The sequence below is a fragment of the Myxocyprinus asiaticus genome, chromosome 3 (genome assembly GCF_019703515.2).
Source record: "Myxocyprinus asiaticus isolate MX2 ecotype Aquarium Trade chromosome 3, UBuf_Myxa_2, whole genome shotgun sequence".
Classification (NCBI taxonomy): Eukaryota; Metazoa; Chordata; class Actinopteri; order Cypriniformes; family Catostomidae; genus Myxocyprinus; species Myxocyprinus asiaticus.
This window is the reverse complement of record NC_059346.1, coordinates 8432693-8451093: the sequence shown is the minus strand read 5'-3', so window position 1 is coordinate 8451093 and position 18401 is coordinate 8432693. Positions and strand designations below refer to the sequence as shown.

Sequence of the window (18401 nt, the reverse complement as noted above, 5' to 3'; positions counted from 1 at the left end):
ACTTTTTTTCATATGTGGAACATCTTTTTAATACAATGGCAGTTGATAGGGACTCATTAAAATGCTTAAAAAAGACGCCAAAGGTATCACTAGAACTGTTTCCAGAATATAAATCGCGGTTTATTTCATCATCTGAGAGGTCCTGCGACTTATAGTCCAAAGCAACTTACGTATATACATATGCAACTGATGTCGGCCGATCAAACACACACCAAAACAGATGAAAATGACAATTATAGAGATGGGAGGTACCGTTTAAAAGTTGCCTATTCAGAGTATTTTGCATTTAGAAAGTACTTAATGCAACCAGTTTAAATATTCTGTAATCATTACATTATTGTTGAAGCAAAATCTAGATCACTGACAAATGGAACTCCTGACATGCCCATAAAATGACGTTTCTCACACTCGCAGTAAAAACATTTAGTCAATGAACTGTATAATTAATGCATAACAAACAGGGTTGCAAATATCAGAAATAGCCACAGATAGATATTAACATGCTAACGTTAATGAATATATAGCATACAACAGGCTAACAGGTTTTACAGACTAAAAGCTTTTTATTTTTGCATGGTATAGTTACAACTATAACTATCAAGGTTCAATGTGTTGTGTATTCTGAGATGCTATTCTGCTCACTGCAATTGTACAGAGTGGTTATCTGAGTTACTGTAGCCTTTCTGTCGCATTTTTTCATTAAAAATAGACAGAATATGAAAAATGTTTACACACTATTACTTAAAGCAAATTCTCCCATTTAAAACAAGGCCAAATACTGGGCAGTGACCTGTATAGAGGACAACTGGGGTCTCTGTAACTCTTTCTCCTTTATCTGACAGTCATTACAGCTTTCATTTTCCAAAATGATAGCCTGTACCTTGCTCACGTTATCAGGATACAAAGGTCAAAAGGGAATAATTCAGGCAAAAATGAAAATTCTGTCAACATTTTCTCACCATCATGTCCTTCCAAACCTGTATGACTTACTTTCTTCAATGGAACACAAAAGAAGAAGTGAATGACGCTGTTAAAATGGCTTTGAACATGACAAAAAGCACTATAAAATTAGCTCATACGACTCTTGCGCTATTTTCCAAGTCTTCTGAAGCCATACAATAGTTTTGTGTGAGGACCAGACAGAAATTTAAGTCATTATTTCCTAAGTCCTAAGTCTTCGCCTCTGCCATCAAATCTCTCTCAACTCTTAAATAAGCTCATAAATCTCATTTGCATTCACACATATTCAAATATGCCATAATTTTAATGTCAAATACACTCACTGAGCACTTTATTAGGAACACTATGGTCCTAATTAAGTGCCCAATGTGGTCTTCTGCTGTTGTAGCCCATCCACCTCAAGGTTCAACGTGTTTTGCATTCTGAGACGCTATTCTGCTCATTACAATTGTACAGAGTGGTTATCTGAGTTACCGTAGCCTTTCTGTCAGCTCGAACCAGTCTGGCCATTCTCCGTTGACCTCTCTCATCAACAAGATGTTTTCTTCCACAGAAGTGCCGCTCACTGGATGTTTTTTATTTTTGGCACCATTCTGAGTAAACTCTAGAGACTGTTGAGTGTGAAAATCCCAGGAGATCAGCAGTTACAGAAATACTCAAACCAGCTCATCTGGCACCAGCAATCATGCCACGGTCGAAATCACTGAGATTGTATTTTTTCTGCATTCTGATGGTTGATGTGAACATTAACTGAAGCTCCTGACCCATATCTGCATGATTTTATGCACTGCTGCCACACGATTGGCTTATTAGATAATCGCATGAATAAGTAGGTGTACAGGTGTTCCAAATAAAGTGCTCAGTGAGTGTATGTCATATGTCGCACATATACAAATTTGGTTCTTTTCTGTCTCATAACCAAATGTGACGTGACCCACTAAGTATGAATATGAGGAAATGCAAATAAGATTTGAGAGTTACAATGAATAATAACAAATCAGTCTGTTCCTCACACAGAGTTATCTTTTGGCTTTAGAAGACTTGGAATATAGTGCATGTGTTGTTTGACATACTTTTATGGTGCTGTTATTTTCATTTTTGGAGCTCGAAATTTCCTGTCACCATTTCTTTTTATTGTACGTAAAAGAGCACTCCGGACATTCTGCTAAACTTGTGTACCATGGAAGAAAGGCAGTCAAAGGGGTTTGGAAAATCTGCTTCCTTAACAAATCAATGTGATGGATTCAGCAAACCTCTTTTGCACAGTGCTGTCTGCTTTCTCTTTTGAAGGTGTTATTAGTAACTGGACAGACGAGAGTCGTATTCCACCCTGTACCATCTATCAGGCTTTCAAATACTTCCTGGATATAACCACCCCTCCGAGCCCTCTACTACTGCAGCAGTTTGCTCCGCTAGCAACTAATGACAAACAGAGGAAGAGACTGGAGGTGCTCAGCAAGGTAAGACAACACAGAGACCCCGTTTACACCTGGTATGCCTTTTGGCTGATCCGATCACAACAGTCCTAAGTTTAAATGGGGTCCAAAATGTTTTGTGATCAGATCACAAAGGGGAGGGGGAGGGGCGGGGTGTTTTTGTCATTCTTTCCTTCTTTAATACACTGATGCAGTGATTGATGTATGCATTCATGAAATCAGACTCCCTCCCCTTCAAAATACAAGCACAAGAGATCACAGGAGATGCACTTGATTGGGCACGTGTAAACAGCGATGTGTGACCTCTTCAGATTGGATCACCTGAAACACATCTTAATATCAGGTGTAATCAGGACCTAAATGCCTATACACAAATACACACACTCATACATTCCTATAATTATTATATTTGCATCATTAGTCAGGCATGCTAAAGCTCAGTAATGATTTGAGACCCACTGTCAAACGCTTCTTCCATACAAGACAAAACCTGTCACATTGCCACATGCATCTCTGCCTTTCCGTTTCAAATCGGAGGTAATTTTCTCAGTTTGATAACTTATTACCTGTGAAAATCAGCCCCCCTCTTTCCTACTTTCTTTTTTACATTCTCACTGCCTGTCTTTCTTCCTCACACTCTCTCACGTGTGCCTCTCAATGTCAACACTGTGAGCTGTCCTCAAGATATAAATATTTCTCTTTTATTGCCTCCCACTGAAACGCTGGGTGCAATTTTTCGTAATGTTGCAAAAAATGGCCGCTAAGTTAGTGAGTCATCCTTTCTGGTTCAAATGAGTCTGATGAAGGAATGGAGCAAACGAGAGAAGGACAGAGAGATTGAGAAAAGAGGGAAATTGACAGTTTGATTTGCAGATGTTCTTTCAGTCGAGTTCACTAGTTCCTAAGGGCCTTTGAGGACGGCAACTCCCCCCAATTGTTTCTCTGTGACTGACTGATAATGAATGTTGAATGATTTTCTTTTCTAATGATATTTTAATGAAGTTATAAATAAACTTCATAATCTAATGCTGTCAATCACAATGTAAGTGTATATTCATAATTATATTCAATAATTAAAGGGATAAGTCACCCAAAAATAAAAATTCTGTCATTATTTTCTCACCCTTATGTCGTTCTAAACCCATGTGCTGTTTTTCTGTGGAACACAAAAGAAGATTTTTTGTAAAATATTCTGGCAGCTCTTTTTATACAACACAGGTGTCAAACTCATTTTTATGTGTCTCACGAGCTAATTTCTGAAACGTAGGATGCCAGGACAGCAGAACATCTAACTGACCAATCAGTTAGTGCTTTCCTCGTAAGTAAGTGAGTAAGTAAGTAAGGCTTTATTTACCTTTTAATATAGTGCTTACAAAGTGCTTTACAGAGAAAAAATACTGTACATGTACATATGCCTTTACAGAAATGAAACAAAAAAAGGAAAGAAAAGCATACGTACCTATGGAAATTGATATAATAGAATTGGAAAATAAAATCCTCAAGGAAAAGCCCTAGTGAACAAGTGTTTTGAGATACATTTTAGAAGTACAAAGTGAGTCAACTGCTCATGAATATTAATGAGCCTTAATCCTTTGGAGCGCTAATAAAAAAACATTTTTAAATACCAGGTTAAAATTGAGTTTGACACCCCTGTCAAAAAAAGCACCATAAAAGTAGTCCATATGACTTGTGCGCTATATTCCAAATCTTCTTTAGTCATGTGAGGAACAGACCAAAATTTAAGTCATTACTCACTGAAAATAGTGATCTTAAAACTTTAGAATTTAACAAGTTGTATGGACTACATTTATGGTAATTTTTGTAACTTTCTTGCAGCTTGATAGCCTTAGTTACTCTCCACTTTTGTTGTTTGGTAAAAAAGCAGCCTGGACATTTTGCTAAATAATTTTATAATACTAAATAAATAATAATTATAGTTTTTAATTATAGTTTTTCAAAAATGATGGAAAAATGAAAAATCATAGGTAACACTTTACAATATAGTTTTACAGTATATGTTAACATAAGTTAACTACATTAGTTATATGTAACGACCTAACAGCGAACAGTTTAATTTTACAAGAACGTACTGTATTTATCTTGGTTCATGTTCATTTCAATATACTAATACTTTTTTATTTTACATTAAAAGTTGTATATGTCAACATTCGTATGAACAAACATGAACTTACACTGAACAATTTATTAATGGATATTAACCAAGATTTATAAACTGTAAAAAATATTCATCATTGTTAATGAATAATACCTAAATCATTTACTAATATTAACAAATAGAACTTTATTGTTAAGTGTAACCGTACATACAGATTTAGAGCGACACACCAAATCTTCCCTTTAATGAGGGATCTGAAAATACTTTTCTGGAGCTGTTTTGCGCTCACATGACATGATTTGACAGGTTTTTTACTTGCTTCTGACTGTCACTGAGCCAACGATTGCCTTTAACTGCTATTTAAGGATTATGTCATTCAATTGTAAGAAGTCTGGGTTAATCAGTTCTGTGTCTACTCAGGGTTTGCAGGAGTATGAGGAGTGGAAGTGGTACAATAACCCCACCATAGTGGAAGTGCTGGAGGAGTTTCCCTCCATTCAGATCCCCTCCACCCTGCTCCTCACCCAGCTCCCCCTTCTACAGCCACGATACTACTCCATCAGCTCCTCACCAGACCTTTATCCAGGAGAGATCCACCTCACCGTGGCTGTGGTGTCCTTTCGCACCAGAGGTAAAAATCCAAGATGAAAATGTTGTTGCTCAGAGGTTGCTCTTTGTCTTAGATGTTTCATCTAAATTTCATGAAAAGTAAATTTAAACACAAATTAGACAATTGTTGACGGAAAGTAGGAGTATAGAGCTATAAAAGAAATTGATGAGAAATGTTTGAGTTCATTTCTGACATCTCTGACTTTTATTTGAAATCTTGTGTATCTTTGAAAATCTTAGCATAGATTGCGACACTGTTGAGATCTCTTCTGAAACTCTGTGAGATTACTGGTGTCTTTTTCTCAGGAGACCAATCTGAGAAGCAGGAGACTTTAGCTAAAGTCTCAATTTAAACTGCATTTAATTGTGTTGCTGTCAAGGAGAAACCATTGAAATTTAAAGATCCCATATGTGATATCTTTCTTACAATGAAAAATATCAAATTTTATTTTCTCTATTTTCTCTATTTTCTTTAATATCCAATTTAATATTCTCCAGAAAAAAAAAAAAAAAAAGCAAAACAATAAAAATAAGAAAATATGTCTAATAAATAATTCAAGGAAAAAGGTCTTGTTTTGAGTGATAATTACACTTAAAAAAGCTTTTTTGGTGAGATTTTTTCAAGTGTATACTGAAGCAAAAGTTTTTTGATTGTATCTTATTTAGTTAAAATCTTGTTTTGACTGATATTTTTAACTTTATAGTTAAAAAGTTAAGCAAAAGTCTCAATTTGCTCTTCAATAAATATCATTATTGTCAAGGAGACAACTGAGATATTTTTTTTTTTTTTTTTTTAATCTATTTTTTCTTTCCTATGATTTGGGTACATCTAAAATGTAAAATGTGATTTCTAATGGTACACTCTAACTGAAAACACATAAGCAAAATCATTATAAAATTTGCAATGCACTGTATATTTTATTTAAGCAATACAATCAACTTTACAGTACTAAAAGTGTCCAAAGCTTCTTTTTCACTTGTCTCAAACCTTGATTGTCAATCTAAACAGCCATTTAATTTTTACAGCTACTGTGACATTCTGCCTGAAAACTTGTACAAATTTCTTCAACAGCGGTATCATGTGAATAACTGGGTGCTTAATAAGAGACTATGAACTTAATTTGCCTCAAGTGCCTAATGAAGTGTGAATAATCTGTATTGTCAGAGAAGCTGTTGTGATTGTCTCTGGTATTTGATTCTGACAATAACTGCTCCTTAACTAAAAATAGAAGGAAATCCGTTTGCTGTTAAGCCTTTTTAGTTAACACATGCTAAAGAGAAACAGTGATCTAATTTCTCTTTCCCATTTTAAATGCATTGTAAATATATAGTTATGTGCATAATGGCAAATTTAGGCAGTTAAAATGTTGCAATTTCACTCTATTTGAAGCAAGGATGTCAACACTGCACAGTACTAAATTATGTCACATTAGATCAGTGTCACAGGTGTCAGGTATAAGGATTATGTGTATTCCATCTAGATGGAGAGGGTCCTGTACACCATGGAGTGTGTTCCTCTTGGCTCAATAGCTTGGATGCAGAAGATACCGTGCCGTGCTTCGTCAGAGGGTAAAACTTTTATATACTCCTCAAATATGTCCATTAAGGTTTGTTTTAATGTGGTTTTGATGGAATCAGTGGATGTATTTTCTGTTTCAGAGCTCCAACTTTCCGTATGCCAAAAGTCAGTCAGGTTCCATGTATTCTGGTTGCTCCAGGCACTGGTATCGCTCCATTCAGAAGCTTCTGGCAACAGAGACTATATGAGATTGAAAATAAGGGTACGCATTCAATGCATATCTATCTATCTATCTATCTATCTATCTGTCTATCTATCTATCTATCTATCTATCTATCTATCTATCTATTCCATTCATCCATCCATCCATCACTCTTTCTTATCCATCCTTCCATTCATCCATCACTCTTTATTTTCCATTCAGCCATCCATCCATCCATCTATCCATCCATCCATCACTCTTTCTTTTCTATCCATCCATCCATCCATCCATTACTGTTTCTTTTCCATCCATTTATCTATCCATCCATCCATCCATCCATCACTCTTTCTTTTCCATCCATCCATCTATTCATCATCGCTCTTTCTTTTCCATCCATCCATTCATTATTTTTTTTCTATCCATTTATCTATCCATCCATCCATCCATCACTCTTTCTTTTCCATCCATCCATCCATGACTCTTTCTTTTACATCCATCTATCATCCATCATTCTTTATTTTCTATCCATCTATCCATCCATCGCTCTTTATTTTCCATCCATCCATCCATCCATCACTCTTTCTTTTCCATCCATCCATTCATCCATCCATCCATCCATCACTCTTTCTTTTCCATCCATCCACCCATCCATCCATCACTCTTTGTTTTCCATCATCCATCCAACATCCATCCACCCATCCATCCATCCATCCATCACTCTTTCTTTTCCATCCATCCATCCATCCATCCATCTATCACTCTCTTTTCCATCCATCCATACATACATCCACCACTCTTTCTTTTCTATCCATCCATTACACTTTCTTTTCCATCCATCCATCCAATCATCCATCCATCCATCGCTCTTTCTTTTCCATCCATCCATCCATCCATTACTCTTTCTTTTCAATCTATCCATCCATCCATCCATCCATCACTCTTTCTTTTCCATCCACCCATACATCCATCCACCACCCTTTCTTTTCTATCAATCCATCCATCCATTACACTTTATTTTCCATCCATCCATCATTCCTTCTTTTCCATCCATTTATCCATCCATCCATCACTCTTTCTTTTCCATCCATCCATCCACAGTTAAACTTAAATTTTGGTGTGATTTTACTTATCAGGAATCAAGGCGTGCCCTATGATCTTGGTTTTCGGTTGTCGGCAGTCGCAGATTGACCACATTTACAAGGAAGAGACAATCCAGGCCAAGAACAAGGAAGTATTTAAAGAGCTTTACACTGCATACTCCAGAGAGCCTGGGAGACCAAAGGTGAAAATATGAAGCTTTGGCAAATGTCAGCTAGGATAATTAAAATCCATTTATGCACCAATACAAAGGAGGGTTTCGCCAAACTGCCCATGTGAATTATAAAGAACAATAGGGAATATGAGAAATGGTTACTTTTTTGCACAGTCTTTGAAAAGCAACAACCCTGAAAAAGTTTTGCTCAGCAGCTGCAATGTAGGACCAACATAAATCAAATTAATTAATTACAGACAGGATTAGTGTGTGGTTATGAATATACAGTAGATCCACCATATCCAGCTGTATTCTGTTATGTCCCTTACCTCTCAATTTCTTATTCCTTTTCCATGTTCTTCTCAGAAATATGTCCAGGATGTGCTTCGTGAGCAGCTGTCTGAAATAGTCTACAAGTCTTTGAGAGAAGAAGGAGGTCACATTTACGTTTGTGGAGACGTTACCATGGCTGGAGATGTACTGAAAACAGTCCAGCTGATCTTTAAACTACACGGCAACATGTCTCTGGAGGATGCTGGCTTCTATATCAGCAAACTAAGGGTTAGATCCAATTGTTTTCATTTTTCTTTTCTTTCATCTTTTTATGGCCAAGGCAAAATCAATATTACTATTGCTCATACTTAGGGTTATGGATTTGAACAACATTTTAACTTTAAATATTGAACTTTGTTACATGACTCATCCCACACAGTCACACATGGACATGAATGTTACCTCAAATTGTGCAGTTTATTGAGGAGAGATGCACTATTACTTTTAACAGGTTAATCATATGTTGAACAGCGATTGGACATATGATTTTCACTTGGCTGACTATAAAACGAGCTAAAACATTGCGTAGACTTACATTGAAGGAACGACCCAAGCCATATCTAGGGACCACAATATTATAAAGACTTGGGGGTGGGCTATTTTGACTTGGGGCCAGTAAGCAACCCCCCAGAACACCCAAGCAACCATATAAAAACACACTAAAAACCCTCACAATATCTTATCAAATGCACTGAAGCACCCTGACAACCACCTACAATATCCTAGCTTCATGGCGAGGAGTTTTGCACAGGCAAGCACCACTCACATTTTCTTGAGGAAATGAAAAAAAATCTAGTTTTCTTTTGTTATACTTTTGTTACCACCTGAATGCTTTCACCTTTAGGAGCATCAGCCATAATAGCCATTTTAGTTCCTCAAACCATAGCAGCTATTCAACCATTTATATTGAACTGAATTATTTTGCACAAACAAAGGTTAATAAATTGTAAGGTCATCAGAGAAGTTACAGCTATTTTTTCAAACTGACTTTGCCTCCATCTTCTCCCATTTGTTAAGGATGAGAATCGATACCATGAGGACATTTTTGGTGTCACCCTGCGCACTTACGAGGTCACCAACCGTCTAAGGTCGGAATCTATTGCATTCATCGAAGAGAGCAAAAAAGACTTGGATGAGTATGTCCTGTTTTCTTATTCCTTTGCAATCTCTTGAGTCGCCTTGGGTTATCTTTGCTGGTAGGAGGACCTTGTGCTCTGTAGATTACTGTCGATACAGCCTATGGACTAGCATTATTGAATGCCAGCGGTAACCATAGAGATGGAGGCTGAGAAGAGGCTGCAGCGAAACAGGATTAGTGAGAAGAGAGTGAATGTGCTATTCTCTGTTTGTGCTCTCACAGATAAGAGCTTGTACATGCCGTGTTCTCCGTGTGAGCGTAGGGAGGGAGAAGTGCTTTAACTGTAGCACGCTTAACTGGCTTTTTTGCCGTATGGCCACCGTAGTTCCTGTGAGAGGTGCCACTTGAGATTTTTGCAGTTTTATGATCAAACTCCTTCTGTTGGAGGACGAGAGGTACCTCACATTCTCTTGCCATTTGTCATTCAGCACTCTGTTATGGAGGTATGTAGGGGACAAAATTGAATAAATTAATTTATCAGGAAATGTTCCAGTCATTACATAAAATTACAGTGAATGTGAGCATAATAAGGCGTGAAATGTTTTTTTTTTATTTTTTTTTTACTATTTATTTATTTATTATGTCAAATGAAATATATGCCTACTTATTGAAGTACGCCTTGAACTGTAATGTCATCAAATTATTAACTACATCATGAAATGATGATCAGTCATGAAATAAAAATACAATAAATGTGAGCATGATTAAATAACATATGAAATGTATTTATTTAAAATGAAAAACTACATGAAATGTAATAATGCGGACAAAAATAAATGAATATATCATGAAATAATGAAATACTTAATGAAATGTTGCAATCAATGCATAAAATATTATGAATTGTGAGCACAATTAATTAAATTAGGCATGAAATTAATTTTTATTATTTAAATAAAATAAAACAAATGCACCTTAAAATGTAAAGTAACAAACAAAATAAATACATAAAGAAATGATTAAATAGATCATGAAATGATAATTTATCAATACAAATATTTATAAAAGTGTGAGAAAATAAATAAGGCATGTGAAATGTATTTATTTAAAATGAAAAATGTAATAATGCAGAAAAAAAATTAATATATCATGAAATAATTTAATACTTTACAAAATGTTGCAATAATTTCATAAAAATACAATGAAATGTAAGAATATTTCATGAAATAAGGTATGAAAATGTCAAATAAAAAATTAAATGTGCCTTGAAATGTAATGTAGAGAAGAAAATAATCATGAAATTAATAAAAACACCAGGATGTGATGATCAATCATTAAATAAAAATACAATGAAATGCGAGCATAATTGAAATGATAAGGCATTAAATGTCTATTAATTTGTGTACAATGAAAAACAAAACGAAATACTTCGTTAAATATGCCTTGAAATTTAATATAGTGGATAAAAAATATATATATACAGTATATCATGAAATAATGAGGTACTTCCTGTAATATTGCAATAAATAAATAAAAATACAATGAATTGTGAGCATACATAAATAAAGTGTGGAATATATGTATTTATGTAAGTAAGTATTTATGCAAATAATTGCAACATTAATAATAAATTGCAAAATTTCATGATGTATTTCTTTATTTCATGCCAGATTAATTCATTTAATTTTGTTTCTCCATTTGTATCTCTTTTCATTTTTGTTCTCTTCTCTCTTTTCCAGGGTGTTTTGCTCATAGTCAAATTTTCTGACCATCTCGCTGGCTTTTGCTCAAACAGTCCAAAATCGGCCAATGAGAAGCATGATAAGGTCAACCATGATATATGAAAACTGTGCCAAGTTTGTTTACTTCTTCAACAGTTTGTTCTTTTCTTTTTTACAAAAATATTTTATTTTCTTCGCTCGTTTGTTGTGCATATCTATAATCAAAATCTGCATTATTAAGACAAATACCATTCACTTGAATACCTGAATGCACTTTTTTGTGTCTTTATGATTTTGTTATCATTAATAGCCTGCATGCACTCAGACATTGTCTGCCTTTTTAATGATTAAGCAAGAACAATGGCTTTTCTGATGTGCAAATATGCATAGATATTGACTTCAGTATTATGAGTTTGAAAGTATTTGGTTTGCTTCAAATTTAGCGTTTGGATTAGTTTGCACATTATGATCACTTTTGATTAAAGACCAAGTCTCTTTCAAGCAAATCAAGCAAATGTTGAGGATATGTTAATATTCGCACTTGAGTTATTTAAAGGTGAAGTGTGCATTGTATACAGTATTATAGCGCCACTAAATGCTAAAAAGTATTTTTCACAATTAATGATGTTTTCAAACAAGTTTCCTGAACACCTCTCCTGCCAACATTGGTTGGGGAAACAGATAGTCCTTCCCCCAAAGTCATCACATTGGTTAAGCCAATGTTGCTGTGTCAGACAGACAGAATGTTCAAACAAACAGAGCAATGTTTTAATAGTGTCACGTTGCAACAGGGTTTACACCTTTTGGGGGAATAAACTTATTAAAACTATACTTATAGTTGTCTCTGCATATTAAGCTGGCATAGGAGAAGGTATTTTAACATGGAAATACATACTTCACTTTTAAAAGAACTCAGCTCAGACTTTAAGTGGATCAAAAAATCCCTGGCCTTAAAGATCTCATTTTGATCCATTTTAGTCCATTATCCATTCAAACTGTTGTTCTGGACAACTACAATTCTATATAAATTATAAAATCGATGTATTTTCTTCTTATTATTAATAAATTGAATATTAAAATAGTGTTATACAATAATATATCTCAGACCCTGTGAAAACACCCTATGATTAGACATTGCATTTGTCCCAACAATCAACATTTTTCAACACATAATTGTTCCACATTTGGTGATTTTAGAAACAAGATTAAAGACCACACATTAAAAAATTCACCAATTTTAACACGAACAATATTGACATCCTTCCTTCCTTCCTTCCTTTTCAAATACATATGCCAGCATGCCTTGGTGTAAAGATGAGTTAGACCTGTACAAATCCATGCTCTGTATATTATCACTTCTAAATAAAAGTCACACTGTTAATTGACTGAGCAATGGTAACCATGCATCTGAACGTGCTAAAGTGTTGTACTTTTTTGTTAAAAATCCCTTGAGGCCATTGCAAATATCTGTCTTGTTTAACCACCCTTAATAGGGAGGAAACGCTGATGGAATTTTACCATTTAAACACTTTCAAGCAGTCTAAAAAATCTAGCAGAATGATTTATTGCAACAAAATGTTAGTGTTGCTTAAATCAACATCTATAATGAACGTGCCAGGTCACACTTGCCTTTAGAATTTTCTATGAGCTTATTTGACGTGTATCTTTTTAAGTCCCCTATCACCTTTCTTCTTCATTTGCTGTTAAGCTGGCAGTGCCAGCTCTTGATTTTGTTGTTAAATTACAGTATTAACTGCATACTGATGGTGGCCTAAGGCTGTTTGATTGTCAGGGGACAGCAAGCCCCAGTGGCTCCATATAGAGGCATTTAAAGTCTTAAAATACAATATGCCAGCCTTATCAGTGAGTCAAACACTGATTATGACAGTAGCAGTTAAAGGAATATTCCGGGTTCAATACAAATTAATCTTAATCAACGGCATTTGTGGCATTATAATTAAATTATTAGTTAATAAAACCAAATTTATTTATTTATTTATTTTTATTTTTTTTTGACTTGCTCCTCTGGGTTACAGTGAGGCACTTACAATGAAAGTGAATGGGGTCAATCCATAAACATTAAAATACTCACTATTTCCCAACTATAGCCACAAGACGTAAACAATATGCATGTTAACATGATTTAAGTATGATAAAATCACTAACTAACCTTTTCTGTGTAAGTTGTAGCCAATTTTACAACTTTGTTGCCATGATGATGTAATGTCAGCAAAACCAAAAATGTCTGTAAAAATTACGATTTAAACAACTTTACAGCTCAAATAATACATGAGTTTTAACAGAAGATTAATGTATGTGCTTTTATAAAAATTATAAGCTTCACATTTCTGCATTTAAACCCTCCAAAAACTGGCCCCATTCACTTCCATTGTAAGTGCCATTGTAACCTCTTTTTTATTTTTTTTTTTTTTTTTTTTTTTTTTGCATTTTGTATTAAAGAAAAGAAGAGATGAGTCACAATTATTTTTTCTAGTAATCAACATTATTGTATTGAACCCGGAATATCGTGCTTATTGTGCTAATTGTGCTTATTGTACAGTGGCCCCAAAAACCCATACTTAAATATGAATGTCATTGCATTGGATACTAAAATATGAGACCAATATCAATATCAAGTGGCATCTGTAAACAAATTATGCTAGAGTTTTTCTCAAAACTAACTTTCTAACTTTTCTTAGCCATTTTTGCAAATACCTTTAACCATCTGGGTTAACCAAGGTCATTTAAGTTTTATTTATGAAGTCAGTTCCCCTCAAGTTCAAACAGGTGTCCTAGCAGAGTATCCACACACTCAGGAAAAAAAGGTATCGTTTAAGGCACAAAGCCATCACTGGGGTGGTGTCCTTGTTTTGGGTACATAAGGAGACAAAACGATATGTTGTTTTGTTTCCAGAGGAACAAAACATATAAATGTACCTTTAAATGTACACAAAAGGTCCTTAGGGTACAATTCTGTACCCAAAAAGAGTTTTAGATTTTATCCAGAGGCACAAAAAATGTCCCCTTGAGGGTACCGTCGCATTGGCGGGTGTTGTACTTTAAAACAGTACCTTTTTTTTCTGAGAGTGCACAGGTGTAGTTCATCACATTGACATGTTCCAGTACTGTTTGCAACCAGAAAGTGTATATTACAGTATAATATAAGAATAAAATACAATGAATATAATCTATTCTTGTTTTGAGAAACGTTATTTTGTGAAGGGTTTTTGCTCGAAAAGTGTGATCTATTTTCAAATAAATGACACTTGATATTTGATCAGCTATTCAGTGACATTCATTTTTAAGTGTGGCTAATGTGTCCAAATACTTTTTTGGGGTATGACATAAACTGTAAATACCAGTTTATATTGAAGTACCTTAAAACAATGAAGGCAGTGGCATCCCATGTTCCAGTGGTGAAAGTTCATTCTTTGTAATCAATAAGAGCCTGATTTGAATAATGTTGGTTGGATTTATGAGACTGATAAAAATAAGAAGAGGCCACTCTCAAATATTACTCATTTTACATTAATGTCTAGCTGATTGTAAGAAAAGACTTTGAGGGATCTGTAAAATTCACACAAATCTCTCTAGGCTGGTTCTTGGGCTTTTAGGCAACAATATTTTTATGAAACATACTTGAAACTCTGAACGTCAGTATCTAGGATGTATTGACAAAAAACGAGAGATGATACTCTACACCTGTAAGCTTCATTCAACATCATTTTTGTTGTCGGTATTATGGACTAAATGGTAAACTATCTGATTTCTGATTCTTACAAAGAGCAAAAAAAAATCTTTTGTATGCAATGCCTTATAAAGGATAATCTTTCTGGAACCGATTCATTTAAGAAGGGTCAGTATTTTGCTTCCTAGCTTGCTTTGGATTTGCTTTGAATTTTTTTCAAAAATGTTTTGTTTGAGTGGCCTCTGGCATGAAACATATTGCGTAGAGTTATTTATTTTGAGACAATTTGTTTTCTTGTTCTATGTGTGCTGTTAACACTGAATGTTGCCCTCCCCACATTTGGGTTTTGCACAGTTTCAACTCTGTGATACAAGAAGTGCGGTAAAAAAAAAAGAAGAAAAAAAAGAATCACACACATGCATATATTAAAAGGTATAGTAAATATCTAAATATTATATGTTTGAGAATTTTTTCAGAATGTATTTTGATTATGGGTATTGATTTTTTGTTTCGTCCATCTGAGTTGCTTGTAATATGAATACAATGTCTGATCTTTCCTATTGGTTTGGATTATTCTGAATGCATGATGTCACCATGTCCTGTTTAACTCTTAACCTGCACTGTGTTGGTTTAGCTGTTGTGATCGCGTCCTTCCTCTGTGGCTGAACGGAGAAGAGCTTACGGAATTTGATTTTCTTTTTATTTGTGTTTGTTCTATGCTGCTGCTCTCAGAAACTGTTCCGATCAATCTCTGCTGTGAAACTTCTATTGTGGAACTTCAAAACATTGAAATGTTTGCCAGCATATACTTCAAGACTTTGCATCTACTGAATTAAAAAAGCATTTGTATGTCAAGACATAAAGTCCTTTGTGTATTTTCTGAGGGTAATGTGAATTTTTTTTTAATCAAATTCCTGTCAAGTTCATTTAAGACATTTGTTTTGAGAAAAAGCCTATATGTGAATACCCAGAGGGAACATTTATTGCTCAGAGGTTGTTCTTTCATAGCTCAGAAGACATAGAGTTATCAGTTGAAGGGATAGTTCACCCAAAAATGAAAATTCTGTCATCATTTACTCACCCTTATGCCATCCCATATTTGTATAACTTTCTTTCTTCCTCAGAACACAAAGATCTGTTGAAGAATATTTCAGCTCTGTAGGTCCATACAAGAAAGTGAATGGTGGGCAGAACTTTGAAGCTCTAAATATCACATAAAAGCAGCATAAAAGTAATCCATATTACTCCAGTGGTTTAATCCATGACTTCAGAAGTGATATGATAGGTATGGGTGAGAAACAGATCAATATTTTAAAACCTTTTTTTTACAATAAATCTCCACTTTTACATTCAGAAAGTGAAAGTGGAGATTTATAGTAAAAAATGACTTAAATATTGTTCTGTTTCTCATCTTAATTTTTGTTCTGCAGAAGAAAGAATGTAATACACATCTGGAATGAGGGTGAGTGAGTAAATGATGACAGAAATTTCATTTTTGGGTGAACTATCCCTTTAAGTCTCATTAACACTGCAAAATTCGTTTTCTTAATTAGTATTTTTGTCTTGTTTTCCAGTAAAAAAATCGAAACATTATTAAAATGAGATAAATTTACTTGACATGCATAATGGCATAAGATATTTTGTCTTGTTTTCAGAGAAATCTAACTAAATTTGTGGTTTATGCTTAAAACAAGGAAAAAATATTTGCCAATGAGGTTGTAAAAATAAACTTAATTCAAAAGGTTAAAAAAAATAATAATAATTCTTATCCCATTGTCAATTATTATTATTATTATTATTATTGTTTTAAGCAATGTTTACTCAATTTTGTCCGATTTCTCTGAAAACAAGACTTTATAGCTTATACCATTTTGCTTGTTAAGTAAATATATCTTGTTTTAAGAATATTTAGATATTTTTACTGGAAAACAAGACAATAAAAAAAATACTTTTTTGCAGTGAAAGTAGCAACTTTGTCTCTGATCTTTTTTGTAAAATTACTTGGAAGAAATAAAACTCAAATGAGACCATTGTTGACATACAGTAAGATTACAGAGCTAAAAAAAAATTATGTAGATAGCATAGCTAAAAATTTGGGCTTGGAGGAACTTGGAAAATGTCCATGTTCCAATCTCTAAAATCTACTAAAAAGACTTTAAAATGCAAATCTAAGCTCAGTTTGTGACTTTGTTAAGATCTTTTCTAAAACTAAAGGAGACACGTGAGGTATTTTTCTCTGGGAAACAGATTTAAGTAAAAGTTTCCATTTGCTCTCCACTTTATCACAGTGCTGCCTTGGAGAAACAAATGAGATTTAAAAGATCACTTTTGTGCTTTTTCTTCTCTGCTTTCATTTCACTATAAATCAATATCTTACCTGTAATAATATTATCTAGATATTAGAGTCAAGTTTTATTTGTCAAATATGCAACAACATTACACAGCAGTACTTGTTGACATACAGTATGTATTTTTATACATGTTCATCATTGAAATTTACTTTTTTAGGTTAAAATAAATTATTTAGATTTATTTATTTACATAAATATTAATAGTAAGTATAAATAATAGGTGGTATATGTAAAGAATAAGTAACAAGTATAAGAACGAGTGGTAATATTAAAATAATAAAATAATAATATATAAAAATAAAAGAGTCACTTTTGTGACTTTTCTGCTTTAATTCCACTACAAATCAATATCTTATCTGTCATAATAGTATCTAGATAGTCAAGTCTTTGTCAAATATGCAACAACAGCACAAATCAGTACTTGTTGACATATATTTTTCCCATGCTCACCACTGGAAGTAAATTTTAGATTAAAATAATGTATTTATATTTCTTTATTTAATAATTAATATAATAATTATATAATAGTAAATACAAAGAATGTGTGGTAAAAAAATACAGAATAAGTAACAAGTAAAAGAACAAGTGGTAATATTTAAAAATTATAAATAAAAATGAAATATACAAAGCTATAACAACTTATTATAATTAATATTCCAATTATGTGTTGAAAGTTGCTGCTTCTTTAGCTTTTAGATAGAAGCTGATATTACTGAGAAGAGAAAATACAATGTATTTTTAGTCTTATATACAGTACTTGTTTCTTATACCAGTCACTGCAGGAAATGATTGAGTGCAACATTTTTAGAGAGGAATGACACCATGGCAACCATTTAACAAAACAATTGAGTTGAACAATAGGCCATCCTCACTGTTCAGCCTCTCCTGCTCATTGGATGATCTGTGCTAAAATGCAGCTCTGCAATTAGTCAGAATGAATGTCATTCAAATACGATCCTCCCAGAGCAGGTTAGTCTGGCAGCAGACGACACCACTGCACTGATTTGCTTTCTTTTGGATTTGATTTTATAAAGGATATTGATTCTGTCTGGCTTAGGAAACCAAGAGAATCAGATGTGGTTTAGTTTGATTACAACACTCTCCTTCACAAGATTTAACAAACACACAAATACAGA

The 18401-nt window shown here is 33.9% G+C and overlaps 1 protein-coding gene across 1 annotated transcript in view; it reads left to right on the top strand.

Annotated features, from left to right (window-relative positions):
• The window catches only part of LOC127430098 (nitric oxide synthase, brain-like), a 115732-nt gene extending 99983 nt beyond the window's left edge, over positions 1–15749 (top strand). The window contains exons 22-29 of the mRNA XM_051679572.1: positions 2251–2420; positions 4933–5143; positions 6603–6690; positions 6781–6902; positions 7976–8124; positions 8461–8655; positions 9445–9563; positions 11245–15749. Coding sequence (XP_051535532.1) covers positions 2251–2420; positions 4933–5143; positions 6603–6690; positions 6781–6902; positions 7976–8124; positions 8461–8655; positions 9445–9563; positions 11245–11260 — 1070 coding nt within the window. The 3' untranslated portion in view covers positions 11261–15749. The remainder of the gene's footprint in view (positions 1–2250; positions 2421–4932; positions 5144–6602; positions 6691–6780; positions 6903–7975; positions 8125–8460; positions 8656–9444; positions 9564–11244) is intronic.
• Positions 15750–18401: the final 2652 nt, after the last annotated feature.